This window comes from Impatiens glandulifera, chromosome 5, assembly GCF_907164915.1.
Source record: "Impatiens glandulifera chromosome 5, dImpGla2.1, whole genome shotgun sequence".
In the NCBI taxonomy this organism is placed as follows: domain Eukaryota; kingdom Viridiplantae; phylum Streptophyta; class Magnoliopsida; order Ericales; family Balsaminaceae; genus Impatiens; species Impatiens glandulifera.
Genome location: NC_061866.1, coordinates 36,753,992 through 36,773,336, shown reverse-complemented (window position 1 = coordinate 36,773,336; position 19,345 = coordinate 36,753,992). Strand labels below are relative to the sequence as shown.

Genomic DNA, 19,345 nt, shown 5'->3' with positions numbered 1-19,345 from the left:
CATTCACAATTTCTGATGTGATTTTCATATATAATAAATTTGTGTAAGTTAATTTTTCACCTCCCACCCTAGGTTATAATGATGATTGGATAAGTTGATGAGAAAAGATAGTTACATAAATAATATTTTTTTTTTGAAATGATCGTAGACTGTGATGCACGAGTGGTTAGAAACAAATTATAATTTGTCGCCGGTCAAGGTGTTTGAGTCTGCTTTAGGACGATAGGGACACGAGAGGGTGACAGGGATGAGATCGGGAATACGTCCCACTCACTTCAGACCCGATCAAAGGAAAAGTTCTTCTTCAAGCGTCAATTCACATGTGTCACAACAAACACTGATGGAAGAGAACATGATTCTGGGAGAAGAGTTGAATATGATACGCGCAGAACAGGAAGCACAAAAGGAGGCACATGAGCAAATGATTAACGATATCCAGGCGCAAGTGCGCGTAGAACATGAAGCACAAAAGGAGGCATATGAGCAAATGAGTAATGATATTCAGGCGCAAGTGCGCGCACAACAAGAGGCTTTTGAGGCGTTCATGTCTAGGAATCCCCCCAATCAGTGATTCACATTACGATTTGATTTCAGTTTTTTGTATTACTATTTTAGAATTTTGTCGAATTTGGATTTAATTTGATTTATGAATTGTTTTTTTTTGTTCGTAAAAATATTTGAAATAAGTTTTGTGAAAATAAAAAATAACTAAAAACCCGAGAGCAACAATTATTAACCACGACGTTCTTCCAAAGCCGTGGTTAATAATATAGCATTATTAACCACGACTTTGGGAGAATGCCGTGATTAATAATGTTACATTTTTAACCACGGCTTTGGGAGAACGTCGTGGTTAATAATGCTATATTATTAACCACCGCTTCCTCCCCCTAAAGTCGTGGTTAATAATCAACCAATTTTAACGTCCAATTTTATAGCGTCGAAGAACGATGGCCAACGCAACAAACAAACAAAGAAAAAAATCTAAATTTAGAAAATAAAATAAAAGAAAATTAATATAGAACAATAATTGTTTGGCTCATCCTAAGTGAACACCTACAATGTAGCTATTTGGTTAATTAATTTTTTTTTATAGGTTTAGATTATTTGATTTAAATTTTAAGAGAACTGCATTTAAATTTTGTTTTCTGGGTGGCCATATGTTAGGAACCCTAAGGCTAGGGCAGGCTTGGTAAAGGGCGGAAATGCTTAAACACATTAATTTATTATGAAGAAATATGTCTTGTAGTTGATTAATAGGAAGTAATGGAACAAGTCACATAACTTTTATAGAACAATTCATTATTCTTACTTTAATTACATTGTGTATGCAATTGTTGTCTATTTTAATGTATATATTGGCTAGACTTTTTTTCCCTAAAAACTAATATTGTTTTAAAATCTCATCAAAATGATATTAAAAATCATCATAATAAGGGATTATTTCTTTTGATATGATCAAAAGTGAGTGTGATTATAAAAACTTAAAACAAGAATATTAAGACAGACAAATTCAAGGAAACAATAATTGACCAACCCATTATAACTTCGGTCTTATCACATATGAGAGAGAATAACATCTCAAACTTAATATATTAAAAGCTTCTTTTTTTATTATAGAAAAATAGCTCTTATAATCTTATCCCAATTGAAAAAGTGCCTTAATATTTCTATAAGACATGTTCAGAATTAGGGCTGAAAACGAGTCGAGCTCGAGTAGAGGTCTACTCGAGCTCGAAAAAATTTCAACGGCTCGAACTCGAGCTCGAGCTCGATCGAGTATCAAAATTAAAGCTCGAGCTCGAACTCGAACTCAAAACAAGTACTCGAGCTCGACTCGAGCTCGACTGAGTCAGAATCCTATTATCTACATTATAGTTGGTGCTAATGATATTAGATAAAAAAGGTGGAAGTAAGACTAACTATTTCTGGATGTAAGAAACTTGAATATTTTATCTACATATGCTACTATAAAACATGCATTAATCATACAACACACTATGTATAAATTCATAAGAATATTATTATCATTTGAGGGTCTCAAATTTACAATTAGACATAACTTATTATTCTACAAATTAGACTTAACAAAACTAATTACGCATCTCTTTAACTTTAGAACTTTTTTCTTGTCTCAAACTTCGTATAAAGTCTTGATTTCTTGAATATTATCACAGTGTAAGTTCTTTTTGTCCCACTAACAATTCTCGACCGCATACAATGCTTATATTTTGAACTTCACATTACGTCAATACTAACCGGTGACCAATCTCGTGTAATACCACGCTCTACAAGTCGAATGCACCAGGGGCCTCACCAGGATAAAAGAATAATCTTCCTTTTTATGATACAACATAATTTATGCAGATAGTTAGTATGTCAATTAAATACAAAGTATAATAACAAAATAACCTAAATATTAAAACAAATCCCTAAATTTAGAAACAGGCTAAAAAGGAAATTAAATAACACAACAATAACAACTGCATGATTGTTTAGCCCACTAGTAGAAAATAAATCTTCTGTAAAAAATAAATCTTCTGTAACGACTGCTAGTAACGGCGTTCGAATGCCCTTACTAATATTTTTTTTTTATCAGTAACGACTATATTAAACCGTTACTGATATGAGTATATCAGTAACGACTATATACACCGTTACAGATACGGCTTGATATCAGTGACGGTTTTAATAAAAAACCGTTACTAATAGAGTTTCTGTAACGGTTATTCACAAACCGTTACAGATAATAAACCATCTTTCTAACTTCTTTACTAGTATCTGTAACGGTTTTCCCTATAACCGTTACAGATAAGGTGTCAGTTAAAGTTCTTTGTATTGGATATCAGTAACGGTTTTAGTAGAAACCCGTTACTGATAGAGTATCTGTAACGGTTTGTGAATAACCGTTACAGATAGTAAGCCGTCTTTTTAACTTCTTTACTAGTATCTGTAACGGTTTTCCCTATAACCGTTACAGATACTCATTAATAAGCCGCGCCTTCTTTCTTCTTTCTTTTTTCCTTTCTTTATTTCTTTCTTTTCCTCTCTTCCGCGCGCGACCGTTCTTTTCCTTCTTCTTCCGCCGATCATCCGCCGATCTTCTTCTGCCGCCGATCATCCGCCGACCAGGTAAGTTTTCTTCCCCTTTTCTTCTCTCCGCCGTTCATCGCGGCTCTATTCGCTGCCAACACCGTCGTTCATCGCGGCTCTATCCAACAGGTAAGACTTTCCTCTCCCTTTAATCAATCCTGTAATTACTTTTGATATACATTTGATTTCTATAGTGAATGAATACTCTTTACTTGCTTGTTTAAAATATACAAATTTCAAATACATTGATATACTATTGTTTGCTCATTCAGGTTAAGCGCTCATTTGGTTCTCCCAATTGCTTACGTTTGTATAATTTTGGTAATGACCTGGTACATTGCCGTTCATCGCCGTTCTTCCCTGCCAACCCCGATCAGGTTTTGATTCATCTCTTATAAATACTCATTGCAAATCCACTGATATATATTATATGAATTCCATAGTATATTCAACTACTTTGAATCTGAATTTGCAGAACATATTAAATTTACTTTCATTTGAGTTCTTTGAATCTGAATTTGCAGAACAGTAATTCTATAGTGTACTCATTTGTGAAGAATCAAATCATATGATTATTGATTGATTAACAAATCTTTTGCTTCAACTTGGTTAATTTCTTTCCTGATTTCATGAATATAAGCTGCAAATTCAATTTCTTATTAATGGTTGTATTTTTATTCAGCTTGAATTAGTTTTCCTAATCATATTCAGAAAATTTTAGTAGTGAATCTTATATTAGGCTTGTCAAAATCTGAATTGTCTACTGAATGAATTTCTAAACTTTGTGATTCAATCTAGTGTATCTTCTTCTTTATTGTTTGTTCAATTTGAAACTGGCTTTGGCAATGGATTATGGAATTTTATTATTGCGAGATTTTAAGAACAACTTGACATGAACGGTTGTAATCTAATTAGGGAAAGTCATTACTGTTCATATAATCCATTACTGTTCATAAGTGCATATCCATTACTGTTCATAAAAGCATATAGTATTGTCCATTATTTTTTTCTTATACAATCCTCCTATCAACATAATCCAACGTTGAATGGGTTACTTGTAAATTTGTCTTATAAACATTACATTCAATATTTGCAACTATCATGTCACCTAAAAGAATGCAAGGTAAAAGTTTAAGCAGCGCGCTAAACGACCTTGTACAAAGGACCGAGGACCATTTAGAAGATCCTTTGCAATTGTGTAACTCTATCGGGGAAATTGATTTGGACCTTGATGATGTCATGAATGTTGATAGTGTACCAAACACTAACCCCGATGAGGATGAGGATGAGACACAACCCCCGTCTGAGGAGCAAGATGGAGGTACTTGTGTTTTTGCTTAAGTTAGTTGTTATGATCCTATATAATTTTTTGTTTAATTTTAGGATCTATTTCGAGGAGGAGACGGGGCGAGAACAAGAATAAAGCAGTTGGTAGATTGCAAGTGGGGCAAAAGATGACTCTTAAATTTAACCCGGTAGATGGTAAACCAATGTGCGAGAATAAGACAGCTTGGTTGAGGCATATTGGGAGTGTCATTCGAGACTCCAGTGCACTACCTCACAGGACTTTGCGTTGGTCGGACCTGAGCTCTACACAACTAGATCACATATAAATGGTTATCACAATAACTTTTTATATTATTAAGTCCATTATGTATTCATCACAATCTATAATCGTATTTTAATGTTGACTATTTAGGATCCTTTCGTGGCTGTGGGGGAGGACATCAACAAGTATCAAGCCAACAATTTATGGGATAGATGGAGATGTCATTGGAACACCATGTACATTAAAGCCCGTGAAGGTAACGAGCAAGCGATTAGGGCAAATCTCCCTCCCGAGATCGAAATAAGTGATTGGCATTATCTACTTGATCGTCGCTTTCTCACTCCGGAATTCAAGGTAAATTAAAGTGTTTATAAAGAGCTATTACATTAATCATTCATTAAACACAAATGTTTTCTTATTTGCAGAAAACAAGTACTGTGAATGCGCAAAATAGGTCACGTGTTGTGTACAAGAATCATGCGGGCAACATCTCATTTTCGCAAGTGGAGAAGCAAATGGTAGTTTTATCATTGAATAACAAAGTTTATAATGTTATTAAGTTTTTATTAATTATTAAATTTGTACAGGAGAAGACTACCGGTACGTCGCCTAATTTTGCGGAATTATTTCTGCACACTCATACAAAGAAACCAACTCTGCAAGATCCAAATCCAGAGGTTCCCCTATTATTCAAGAAAAAGTGGTAAGTCGTGTTTATTAGTTTTATTTCTTTTATTTATTTTATGTATGTAATCAAATGTAATTTGTGTTTGTAGACTGCCTTGCGAACTGCTATAGAAGAAGACCCGAATAGAAATGAATTGCAGTTGGCTGAGTGCGCATTCAGGTCTCAAGGACATGGGCGAGTTGTGGGTTTGGGTTCCGGTGTCACACCTAGATCTTTTAGAGCTGATGCTCGTGGTGGTTCTAGCACACCGCGCAGTGACACGCAAAATTTCCGTGAACAAAACCAACTTTTTCTTGAGGAGATGCAGAGGATGCGAGAGAAGCGTGAAGCGGAGAAGCTTCAGTCACGGAGAGAGCGCGAAAAAGTCTTACTCGAGCGTCAGATGGAGCGTGAGGAAGCACAAAAGCAGCGTGAAATGGAGCGCAAAGCATTATTGATGCAGCGTCAAGAGGAACGTGAAGAAGCTCGAAGGGAGCGTGATAGAATGCGGGATGAGATGCTTGAGATGAGATCGACGATGAACTTCTTATTATCCAGGATTCCCGATGATCAACGTCCACCTGCCCCTCCCACTCGAGATGATGCCCCTCCTACTTAGAGATGATGCCCCTTCCACTTGATCGTCGCTTTTCCACTTGAATTCTGGTTAGTTGAAATGTAATTTGAAGTACGTTAATTAATGGTTTTTGTGGATTTGTGATATGATATTGTAGTTTGTGATATGATTGTAGTTTTTGGATGGATTATAGTTTGTGGATGGATTGTAGTAGTTTGTGGATGGATTGTAGTTTGTGGATGATTATTGTTTTGAATTAATGATTGCAGTTTTGGGTTTTTGGTTATTGATGATTGTGCTTTTTGGTTTTTGGTTATTGATGATTGTGGTTTTATATAGGTAAAAATTTGTAAAAAAAAAAACGATTAGGGTTTAGTAACGATTAAATAAATTCAAAAACCGTTACTATAAACCTAACTGTAACGGTTTAACAAATAAAAAACCGTCACAGAAACAACACAAGTATCTGTAACGGTTTTCGAAAACCGTTACAAATACTGTTGCCTTTCAGTAACGGGTTTTAGCCGGCTAAAACTGTTACTGTTGTTCCATTAATATCAGTAACGGTTTTCGAAAATCGTTACAGATACTTGTGTTGTTTCTGTGACGGTTTTAAGACGGCTAGAACCGTTACTGTTGTTCCTTAACTATCAGTAACGGTTTTCGAACGCCGTTACTGATACCTGTGAAGTTTCTATAACGTCATTTTTAGTAACGATTGGTAACAGTTTTATTTGCTGCTACAATTATGTTTCAGTAACGGCGTTCGATATTTTCAGTAAAGGTTTTCGCCCTTACTAATACCCTTTTTCTACTAGTGGCCCTATGTGAAAATGAACTAGAGAAACTTAGATCTAAGCCAAGAACAAGCATGTTTAATAATTAGTAGTGACAAAAGAAAAAGGGAAATATGAAATTAGAGATTAATTAGTTATTGAGTTAATTAATTTGTTTATAGGTTTAGATGATTTAATTCAAACTTTAAAAGAACTGGATTAAATTATTTTTTGGGGTAACCCTGTGCTATAGGGACTCTAAGGCTAGGGCAGGCCTGGTAAAGGGGGGAAGTTCTTAAACCCATTAATTAATTATGAAAAAATAGAGTTAGTATTGAAAGGTTTGAAGTTTATTAAGAGGAAGTTGTGGAACAAGTCCATATTTATTGAAAAAAGTTGACATGTTATCATTTTTATTAATTTAGAACTATTCAGTGATTATTACTCTAAGATTGTTTATGCAATGGTTGTCCATTTTAATATATATATATATATATATAGGGGCGGAGCCAGGATTTGAAACCTACCCGGGCTAATTTTTTATTAAAAAAATCTATCCGGGCTAGTTTTATATTTTGCTGTCACCAATGTCTTTTAGCGACGGAAAATAACCAATAACGACTGTAATTTACCGTCGTCATTGATAAAATACATACAGGTTTTTAAGGCTACCCGGGCTACAGCCTGGGCCGACTTGTACTTGGCTCCGCCCCTATATATATATATATATATATATATATTACAAAAAAAACTAATTTTTTTTATTAAAATCTCATCAATATTAAAATTCATCATCATAAACTCGAATATTTGTTTGAAAGGATCAAAAGTGATCTATGATTATTTGTTTATGCAATGGTTGTCTATTTTATAATTATTATGATATGAATGATTAATATTTATACTTTTCTAATTCAATCCATGATATATTTTGTTTAGATATTGTAAAATAATAGTTTATTTTAGTATAATTATTAATATTTTATTTTTAATATAAATATTAATGATTCCAATAAATATAATAATTACAAACCAGAAATCTTAATAAATAGAAAATATGCAATAGCCACAGGGCGTCGGTTGATCTTTAGCCACAATAATATACATGTCTCCAATTGTCACTATTGGTTTAGTAGCTAAAATATAGCTACAGACTAAATACCGTCTCTAAAGAAATGATTACACTAATAATACCGTTGCTATATATATGACTACGGGAATAAATTACGTTAAATAATGATGTGTTATTATGGGAAATTAAAACTCGCATAATGTTCTTATAATGTTTTAAGCTAAATAAGAACTCACATAATATTCTTATCACTGTCAAATAAATGATCAATAGCAACAGAGTTCAGCGACAATTTGCGGGGCTATTGATTCATATATAAATATACTGTAATTAATATTTATCGGATTTTCTTTTAGTCTTCTTAGGAGTGGGCATATATTATCCTGTTGCCAATATGCATATTTGAAATGACATATTAATAATTCAAAATTAAATCAAACTAAACCCCAACGACTAAACTTAAAAACTCATAAGGGTGGTCATGTTACGAGCTAATAAGGGTGGTCACGAGGGTTGATGTTAAAGAAGCTCTATTTAGTATTTATGAGAATAAAAGTCCGGGTCCTGATGGTTTAATGCATAGTTCTTCAAAGACAATTGGTCGGTTGTAGATAAAACCGTTCCTGATGGGGTTCTGGAGTTTTTCAAGAATAGGATGATGTTAAAGCAATGGAATACAGCGGTCCTAACCTTTATCCCAAAAACTACGGTACCCGAGAAAGTACAAGATTTCAGACCAATTTTCTGCTGCAATGTGATTTATAAAATAATTTCAAAAATAATTTCTAAACGATTTAAAAATGTCATAGGAAAAATTATAAATCTTAACCAATCTATATTCATCCCTGGTAGGACAATCTCTCATAATATTCTTCTCATGCAGAGCTTTTTAAAAAGCTACAGGTCACTTTCAAAATAGATCTCAAGAAAGCTTTTGACTCTGTTAGATGGGAAACCATTCGGGACTTTCTAGTTGTTTCTACTTTTCCTATGATTTTTATTGATTGGATTCTATAGTGCGTTTCATCATCCTACTTTGTTGTTAGCGTCAATGGTGTCTATGAAGGCTAATTCAAGGGGGGAAACGGGGTAAGGCAAGGGGACCCCCTCTCTTCTTACCTTTTTGTAGTTATCATGACGATCTTTGAGAGCATCTTCGCGATGTTCCGAAAGAATCGTCCATACATTTTTCACCCATTCTGTGAGGTAGAGGAGGTAACCCATTTATGCTTTGCTGACGATTTGTTCATTCTAGCGCACGCAGACATTGATTCCATTAAAACTATTAGGGTTGCACTAACGTTCTTTTTTGAGGTTACATGTTTAACAATTAATGAAAGCGAAAGTGTGGAATTTTATGGAGGCGTGAAGGACGAAACAAAGCAGGACATCTTCAACATCATGGGCATCAAGGAAGACAACTTTCCCGTAAGGTACTTAGAAAATCCGTTAACCGCAAAGTAGATCGAGATCTCACACTGCAAGCTGCTGATTGAAAAGGTAAAAAACACGATATCTGGGTGGGCAACGAAAAAACTTTCTTATGTAGGGAGGATCGAACTTATCAAAACCGTGGTCATGAGCATAGTTGGCTACTAAGCGCAGTAGATGGTCATTCCGAAGAAAGTATTGAAGGAGCTCGACACGCTGATGAAGAACTTTATCTGGGGCAGTAGCGGAAGAGGAGGAAAGAAAGTCAAATGGATCGCTCTCTACAAATAGAAGGACGATTGAGGTATCGGCTTGAAGAATTGTATCGAGTGGAACAAAGCTCTCACCTTCAAGCATCTGTCGGTTTTGGAGCGCAATCAGGAGTCACTATGGATCAAATTGGTGCATACGAAGTTTATGAAATAAGAAACCAACATTTCGACCTGCAAAATTCATGAAGGTATGAGCTAGTCTCTGAAAAAGATTCTTAAACTAAGAAGCGATATTGCAGATCTTTATGACATCCGATTAGGGGATGGAAAATGAACTTTATTATGGCACGACCACTGGTTCGAAAATCAGCCTATCATCCACAAGGAGGAGTTTCAAAATACTCGTATCAGAAGGGACTACGCAGAAGCGAAAATCAGAGACATTAAAGACGGGAATTGGGACTCACTCCTGAGAAGAAATCCAGAAGGACAGATAATACTTGATCATATAAGTAACATACAATTACACGACAGACCAAATATTCATGAATGGAAAGCTGAGGACAATGGGATGTTGGTATCGAAAAAAATATGGGAGGTAATCCGGGAAAAAGCGCAGAAAGTAGAATGGGCTCCTCTTGTATGGTCAACAAAGATTATCCCTCGACACCAGTTCATCCTATGGCTCGCCTTCTGGGAAAGACTCAACACTCGTGATCGTATCAGCAAGTATATGAGCATCCCGGACGCGAGCTGTCTTCTATGTAGAGAAAATGAAGAAACTATAGATCACCTATTCGGGACCTGCTGTGTTGCTTCGGAGCTTTGGAACAGATTCTATAAAAGCTTGGAGCTGATCAGTTTCCTGAGCGAATGGAAATAAATCAAAGAAGCGGCACTACTCAAAGCCAAGGGAAATAGATTTGTAACAAGCGTGTTCAAGTGCGGTTTTGAAGGAGTGGTGTATAACATTTGTCAAGAACGGAATGCAAGGGTATATGGCAGAACCCGCAGGAGCGTTGAAGAGTTATGGAAATATATTGTATCAGATTGCAGCGCCCTCGTGGGAACGTGGAGAAGAATTCCAAGCACGGAGCAGAACTGGAATATCTACAGGAACTGGAATTTACCGTTTTGTGAACTCACTAAAATTGAAAACATTGTAATCAAATAATTCATTTACGTTTTTAGTTTTTTTAGCTTTTATTCAGAATGTTACGACTTCAAAATCATTTTAGGCATGTCTAGAATATCTCTTAAACTTGTGGTTTTTTCTCGTTTTGGGAAATTTTTAATGAAATAACGCTAGGTCGTTTTTCCAAAAAAAACTTAAAAACTTAACCAAATTCAAAACTAAATCGCACACAAGTTGGATGTTTTGGAAGTTGCGGTATTGGAGGCAATAGTTCTTCTACTCTCCATGTATCATTGAGATCCAAAAGTTCATATCCTCCTGATCATTTTAGGTTTATCGCTTCAAATTCTGTTTTGGATATATAATAATACATGAAACTTTAGATCGAATGGATTGAGATTTGTTTCAATTATTTCTTATTAGTTTTACCTCTTATATCGCCATCGCTTCCACCTGCGACCTTGCATTTTCTTGCAATGCCTTAGCATTCCTAAATGTCAATTCCAAACAATTTAATTCAACATTTGTTCACGGTTGATTAGGTCGAGTTCTTAAATCTGGTTTGTGTATGTCTTTTCTGTATATGTTTTTGTTGTCAAGCCAAATTTTTCTTCACCTCCTTCATCGACTACATCTCTAGGAATTTACTTTGATTTTTTTCATTTCCTACAGATAATGATGTGTGAGGGATTCAATAGACATCGTTTAAGTTATGCAGCTTCTGTTTCCGGCAGCGTTCGTCCTTCTGATGAGATTATTCTAAATATCCGAGTAAGCAATCCTTGTCTTCTGATCAGTTAGTTCATTTACTTCAATTTGTTCGTTATCTACAGGGAATGATGTGTGAGGGATTGATGTTTCTTTTTATAATATTTTTGGATTGTCTTAATTATGAACTCTAATTCTTCTTGTTTCTACAATCACAAGTGTCTTCTACTGCTGTTTATCTTGCTGCAGAAATTGCAGTTAAACCGCATGCATGTATCTGAAGCCACGGGAGTGCAAAACCATTTAGGAGAAACTCTTGCCAAACGTTTAACCAATTGTGGATTTGCATCCAATCTTCCAGGTGAGTATCATCTTCTTCAATTTCTTGCAATAAATTATCACAAGATTAGTATATAATTAATAGAATTTGGACAAAATATAGGCATGTGCATATTGATGAGTTTCGAGATCCCTATGTCTCAAACAACCTTAAACCTTCTTTATTGTGCAATTAGAGGCATAGGCATGTACAAAATAACCCTTAATCAAATAAAGCCGAATGTAGAGGCTTTTTTTTTTATTTTTGCATCTAGATTCCAGTGAGCGGGACATCATTAGAGATTGTGAACAAGTTCTGAACAAGTTAGATCCCAAAGCTTGTGAGACGACAAATATGAGTTTGAACTTTCTACAACTATCAATCACATAAAACAACTATCAATCACATAAATATGGTTATAAGAGAATATGGGTTACGTACTACCTTTATCTTATTTAATGGGAATTTATAAGAGGAAAAGTTAAGTTACATTTGAGAAAATGAAAATATATGGCATGCGAAAATTCCAGACTGGGATGGTTAGGTTTGAATGTAGTCTTTTCTGTTTGTAATCTCTGTTTTTTAGAATGTATGAATAATACTAATCAGTTTTTTTAAGATCTTTTGATTGTCATCCTTAATTATAACTAGAGTTTGTCTAATTTTGATTTCTAACCCTCACACTTTTAGGATTTTATTGAAATAGTTATAACCATTTTTCCAAAATAATAATAATAATTATGATAATAATAAGAAATTGACGTGGTATAACATATACGAATGACCTCATATCAATATATGTAGGTACGGATCTATGTAGGGGTTTGGGTGGCTGAAGTTCACCCCGAAAAAATATTATTATTTTTTTACGATAAAAATATGAAATTACCCCTAATTTTTAAATACAATTCATTAGTTTTTTTTTATCAATTCATTAAAAAAAATGGTAAAAGTAACATTTATTTATTCATTCTATAAAAAATAATAATAATAATAATAAAATTACTTACTTAATATTTAAGCTCTCACCCCTCCAAATCTTGAGTCTGTGCTTAGAGTGAGTAATGCTATGAGATATTAACACATGTACAATCATAACTCCCTAATATGCTTCTTCTTTTTGTTTCATTAATTCTTCTAAACAATCACACACACTATGAATTTACTTTTGGATTCATTGTAGATATTCTATCTAGAGCTTCACCAGTTTTCTACTCACAATAATTTTACTCATGTACAAAATTATAAATTAAAAATTTGAATTAAATTACAGTCTGATTAGTCTATCATAAGAAACAATGTTTCTATTTATATTTTTAATATATATTAATAAAATTATATTTTTGAAATATATTAATAAAATTATATTTTTAGTCTTATAAGATCAATTAAATAAAGAGTACTAATGTTACTTCGAAGGCATATAATTGAGTTTGAAATATTTTCCTAATAATCTTGTTTGAAATTGATTATTGTACATTTATTTTTGTTTAAATTTATTTCCTAAACATCTAAAATTATTTAAAATGTTGTAATTTTAATAATTTTAGTAGAAAATAGGTACAAATTCTTCTTATACACCATATTTTTCATTTTAATTTTTCTAATTCCATTTACATGCTATCATTTTATATATGACTTCTCCAACTTCATTCTCAAGTGACGACCGCAGCTGCCACAACACCAAATGTTACTTATGCTGACTCTTAAATACCGACACATATTAATAGTCGAAAATGACAACAAAATAAAAATGTTACGTACATTCATAATTACCCGGCCCTGACCTTAAATTATTATAATTGTTTTTAACGTAATCCATCCCATAATTTGTTTTTCTTTATTATAAACTCTAAAATCTAAAATTTGAGAAAGATCATTTTATCAAAATCGATTACTCTAAATCATGCCCAGATCGAGACTCTTACGGCTATTGTTTAGAAGTTTCAATCGTAATTAAGACTCCGAACTCCTCTAGACGATGTGAGCTTCTCTTTCAGTTGTTTTAATTGTAGAGCAACTTTTCTTAAACAAAAAAACTGAAAATATCTCATATTTTAGCTGAAATATTAGTTAAGATTGTGTAAAAATATAAGGTCACCGGTTGAGATAGAAGTGAAGAAAATTATATTCAAAAGAAGTTTTATAACAATATGTTTATAGTGTTGTTTTCAGCAACCTATTATCATATATATTAAGAAAAACACTAACAATCCTATGTCATCTGTAGTTAGAGATTTCTCTGGTTGTAATAAGGAAGATCAAGTTTACGATCATTTGTTAAGGCCAAATTAAATTAAATGAGTTGCAAAATTTGGATAAGAATAAATTCAGTTTTAATTATCTGAAATTTTAAAAGATGATCTAAGTTTTATTTAAGTTGGAACTTAATAGTGAAGGAGAGAGAAAAATAATAATATTCAGTATAAATACAATTTCAAACCTAATATTCGGCATAATTTTTAAATTATTTCTCTCACTCAAACCTCTCGAACGAAAATCATAAAAGTTATACATATATAACATTTATTTTATTTATTATTTGTATGATAAAATACTTATTAATGTTTATACATAAAAGTTATTTTATTTATTATTTGCATGATAACCAACTTATTGTTATTTATGTTTAATGCTTAGGAAACCAACAAAGAGAACATCGCGCAGTAGATAAATCATTGAACAAATCACTCTTCGTAGAACCCGAAATGTATCGATTTTTGTTGGGAGGTGGTGCAAATATTCTTACTACATTTTTATTATAAAAACGTCCAAAAATGTACATATTCTGGAGAAAAACGTCCTGAAGGTGTGCATATTCGGAAAAAAACGTCCTAAAAATGTGCATATTTTGGTGAAAAATATCCATAAAATGCACATTTTCATGAGAAAAACGTCCCTAAAATACACATTTTCAGGATAAAATGTCCTAAAAGTGCATATATTCGTTAGAAAACATCCCGAAAGTGTAGTTTTCGGGACATTTTCTCCAAAAGTATAGTTTTCGGGACATTTTCTCCGAAAGTGTAGTTTTTCGGAACATTTTTTAACTGAAAATGAACACTTTCGACACTTTTTCTTTAGAAAGTGTTCGTTTTTGGACGTTTTTGTCCTGAAATTGAATATTTTCGAGATAAAAACGTCCCGAAAATGAACACTTTGAACGCTGGGAGAGCATTAGGGTTTCAGTTGCATTCTTTTATGACACCAACTCAACTCTATATATATACAAGACGGCTTGAGGGTTTCACTCAAGCTTTCAGTTTGCGTTTTTCTTTTATGGCGTCGCACTGCTCCGCTGATTAATATGCAGTGTTAGTATTTTTCTTTCTCTGTTTATTGGAATCGCTAATAGTCTTTTAGACGATAAATCTATTGATTCATAATTTCCATGCTCTTTTTCTTCATGTCATGTCGTTAATTGAGAATGAAGTGATGATTAATAGGTTTCCCTATTGGTTTGATTGCCGCTATGATGGCATATCACGTATTAGCTCTATCTGATCATTCTCCATTCAATATCTTCCTCTGAAGAAATCTGATAATGTTTTAAGATCTCATACAAAAGAACACATGTTTGTCTATAATCGTGCTTTCATTTACTTGGCAGATATACTTGATATTCTTTTATGAACTATGGAGTTAAGAGGATGATGTGATGATTTGGTTAATTTCCCTATTGGTTTGATCACCGAGATGACGGTGTCTATTGTATTAGCTCTATCTGATCATTCTCTTTCATTCATATTATTGGTGTCTTCATTTAATACTAACGCTGTTTCATAATTTTTCTTTGTGAAAGTTTCACGAATTAATCTGTAATATGTCAAATGTAGTAGCTAGATGCAATGAAGGCAGCCCCAAACAGTGATACACGACCTGTCACCTGGGAAGTTTGCCCAAAGCCAACATACTCGACTGAAAGTGTTCGATTTTTATCGGACGAGAACTAACACTATGGTGCACCATTGGTGATGAAGGAGTTGTCAAAAGAAAGCTAAAATCCTAAGCTAACTTACTGACCTAACTAGATCCTGTGAGTAAACCTAAGTAATCTTAGGTGATCCCCAAAACTTTCGGGTTAGGGAGGATTATATCGATAGAGACTTGGACCTTAATCGGTTAATTTATCATTCTCTATTGTATTATTGCTTTGCAGGCCTTATTTAATATAGGTTTATAGTTATTTGGACATTTTTATTATTTTGTTTATGTTGCTATGTCTCACTAGTAGAAAAAGGCATAAGTAAGGGCTAATGTCGTAATGCCGTTACTGGAAACCCTAAAATTCGTTAATGATATACATATTAGTAATGGCTCTCATAAAGACAATGTCGTTACTAATATAGATTTCAGTAACGACTCACTTTTTTAATGTCGTTACTGATTAAATAGTTGTTTGTCAAAAACATTTATAAAAATAAAAAAAAACTAATCCTAACAATATTCATAAATAATATACTCAATCATTCAAAAGAACTTAAATAATATATTCAGTCATATGAGTATTTATAATAAGTATTCTTTTTAAGGGTCTTATGATAACAACAACATCAGCATTGGTAATGAGACTTATGAAAGTAGTTCCAATCTGAATTTGGGATCATGAAAATCTCTACAATAAAACTATTCAATAACTGAAATGGATGGAACCCATGGACGCCAAATCTAGTTCTTCAATAGAATGAGTTACATACTCATAATCATAATAAGGATTTACCTGTTCACCACAATTATTATGAAACTCAATCAAAAACAGGTGCAGCCAAGATTTTGATCAAAATCATACAAATAAAGAACCAAGTGATTTGAACAAATACGACATGTTTTTCCTCCTTTATCAATATTTTATTTGTTTTAGTTAAATAATAACTGATACTCAACTGTCCCTAATTCCGTCTCAATAACTTAATTGATACAAATTAAACATAACAATTGAACATAAATATTTTGAATACTTAAAAAAATTGAGAGTGCCTTACTATTTCTAGAAGACATGCTAAAAGTTTCTCTTATATGCAATATTATAGTTTGTGTTAATAATATTTAGATAGAAGAGGTGGAAGCAAGACTAGCTAATTATTTATGGATGCAAGAAAGAAACTTGAATATCTTATCAACCATATTTTACTATAAAACATGCATCAATCATGCAACAACATACTATACTATGTATAAATTCATAAGAATATCATTATTATTATTTGTGGGTCTCAAGTTTATTCAATTAGATATAACTCATTATTTTTCAAATTAGACATAACAAAACAAGTAACACATAAAATTTTCAATTTAGACATAACAAAAAAAATCACACATCTTTTCAAACTTTAGAATTAATTTGTTTCCTCAGTCAAACACCGTATAAAGTTTTGATTCCTTGACTATCATCCTGGTGTAAGCCCTTTCTTGTCCCAACAGGAATGCTTGGAAACATAATAGCATTTTGAACCTCACTATGCGCCAATCCCAACTGGTGACCAATCTCGTGCAAGGCCACACTCTCCAAGTCAATTCCACCAGGTACCTCACCATCTACCCAGGTCTCATCGACATCATAGTGGGCCCGTCCATTTGTCGGGGCCCACGCGTGGGCCAACACGCCTCCAGGCCCATCAAACGTGTCGCCACCTGATTCCCGGCCATGAAACCCTACTTTCATGTCGGCACGGTTAAAGTCCACTTGGTCAAATGTGAAATGGGTGACAGTTGCCCACTTATTGTAGGCTCTTGCAATTATATTGGAGAACCTGTTTGTCATTCCGGGTTGAAAGCCATAGGTTAGATGCGTTTTCCCCGCAGGCCACCTAGGATTTCCATTAAAAAATCGGAAATGAGCGACACTTCGTAGGGATCCGAGGTGGCGGCCGTGCTTTCTCTCCATGGTATTGGTGCCGTTGATGATGTCAGGACAGCCACATCGAGGCATAGACATCGTTGACACGGTTTCGTCGTTGAGAACTCCGGTGGGACGAAGATGGTAATTTTTTTGGTATGTTTTGACGGCTGCCTCCAAGAGATCGTCAAAGTCGTCGTCGTCGCCGGAGTGAGATTTGTTAGAGTGGTCGTAGTGAACGTAACCGAACTTTTCAAGGTAGTTCTTGAGTTGTTTGATTCCCTTTACTTTCTCTCCCTTATGGCATCCCTTCAAATGCTTCAAGAATCCAAAGGGCGATGGTGAGGGCGATGGTGAGGGCGATGGTGAGGGCGAGGGTGAGGACGAGGGTGAGGGAGAGGTGAGCTCGAAAGCACTTGCAAGGGCCGCAATTGCAAGCCCAATAGAGAGAACCAAAATGATTGTTGCAAGCTGAAAATGTGGTTTTGCAGCCATCATGAATATTTTTAATTAAATTTGAGGTGAAGTTGGTTGTGTTGGTTGTAGCTTAATGTTGAATCTATTTATAGATTTCTTTTTGGGGAAGGTCGTTTTCATGTTTTTTTAGAATAATTCAATGTATATTATGTTTTCCACTTAATTAATTTGCCCAAGTCAATAAGTCATAAGAAACTTATGTTAACCAATTTGGCTGGCAGGAGACTAGTTCTAATTGATTTTTGTTCAGATGCGAACCTAATTATTACTTAACTCAATGATAGGTTACAAAATAAATAAATAAATTGTTGAGGAATGTTTTATAAATAAGTTGTTAAAATCCATCAGTTTAACAAACTACTATTGTTAAAATAGTTTATGAATGGTGACAATTGTACTTGAAATCATTGTCAAATTGATCGTTATATCTGTTTATTAATAATTATAATGTTTAACTTAGATGATAAATATTTTAAATTAAAACTTAATTATGACTTCAAAATTTTTATTTAAAACACTTGAATTTAAATGCAAATCAAAGAATGATTATTTTACCCTATTCATTATTCATTCACTTTTTTCTTTTACTATATTAGATATTGTTCTTGAAATATGTTGATCATAATTGTAGGGGCTCAAATCTGCTGATCTAAATGATATGTTCATTATGTATACGTACCACTTTCACAAAAATTAATTATTTTAAAAATTAAGTGAAAGGTGATGAAAAGAAGGAAAAACCCACATATTTTGTGAAGGTGGTACAAAGTGGAACATAAATTTTGGAACTGAAAGGTCTCCCTTTCTTGTAGTTATGGAACCATTTTTAACTGTTCTTAGTGCTTTTGGGTTCAATTATGAGCAGTTTTGTTTATTGGTCTTTTAGATAGTAATTGATCTTTATTGTTCTTCTTGTTAGATGTATGTTCTTTGTATGTAAATTAAAAAAATAAATTTCATTAGCAGTTATTTTCATTCTTTATTTTCTATTTTAAAGTATATTTGTATATTAAGTATTAATTTAATCATTACATATTAATTATGGATGGATTTTGACAAAATTTTGGTCCAAAATCCTCCTGATATTTATTTTGAAGGACGACTAATTGTACTTCCATATATATGGTCTAGACATGATTAACTTATTATCTAAGAGATTTATTTGAATAAATCAAATACTCCTTCCAAATATGTTTTTGACCAATTCAAACACCAAAGTTTTGTTTGGGGACCAATTTTGAGTCAACCCAATCTTAGTTTCGGTCCTTTCGGGGTAGAAATGCTATATTTTATAAAATTATTTTATTTTTCTCTTGTTTTTTTCTTTAATAATAATCAGAAGTTAGGCTTGTAAACCAAACACCACGCTATAATATTATTTTTCATTATTTTTAATAATTTTTGTGGTGTTCATATTATATTGGATTCTATGCAGATAAATAATGTGTGAAGATAAATATAAAGTATAACATTGTAAGGAAATAACATACAAA

At 33.3% G+C, this 19,345-nt stretch overlaps 1 protein-coding gene and 2 non-coding genes across 3 annotated transcripts; 2 read left to right on the top strand and 1 right to left on the bottom strand.

The window, feature by feature from the left end:
- The first annotated feature begins 14,964 nt into the window (after nucleotides 1-14,964).
- LOC124940819 lies at nucleotides 14,965-15,049 on the top strand. Its single transcript, XR_007099550.1, has one exon. It is a non-coding gene; the product is annotated as a small nucleolar RNA Z102/R77 (small nucleolar RNA).
- A 138-nt stretch (nucleotides 15,050-15,187) lies between these two features.
- Nucleotides 15,188-15,273, top strand: LOC124940820. The gene has a single exon (XR_007099551.1). It is a non-coding gene; the product is annotated as a small nucleolar RNA Z102/R77 (small nucleolar RNA).
- A 1,435-nt stretch (nucleotides 15,274-16,708) lies between these two features.
- LOC124940102 (metalloendoproteinase 1-like) lies at nucleotides 16,709-17,898 on the bottom strand. Its single transcript, XM_047480586.1, has one exon. It carries the CDS (start codon nucleotides 17,871-17,873, stop codon nucleotides 16,893-16,895), a length of 981 nt encoding a protein of 326 aa, XP_047336542.1. The 5' UTR covers nucleotides 17,874-17,898; the 3' UTR covers nucleotides 16,709-16,892.
- Nucleotides 17,899-19,345: the final 1,447 nt, after the last annotated feature.

What these genes read in the sequence shown, in the direction of transcription:
- LOC124940102 (XM_047480586.1), bottom strand. Translation starts at nt 17,873, where the DNA reads ATGATGGCTGCAAAACCACATTTTCAGCTTGCAACAATCATTTTGGTT.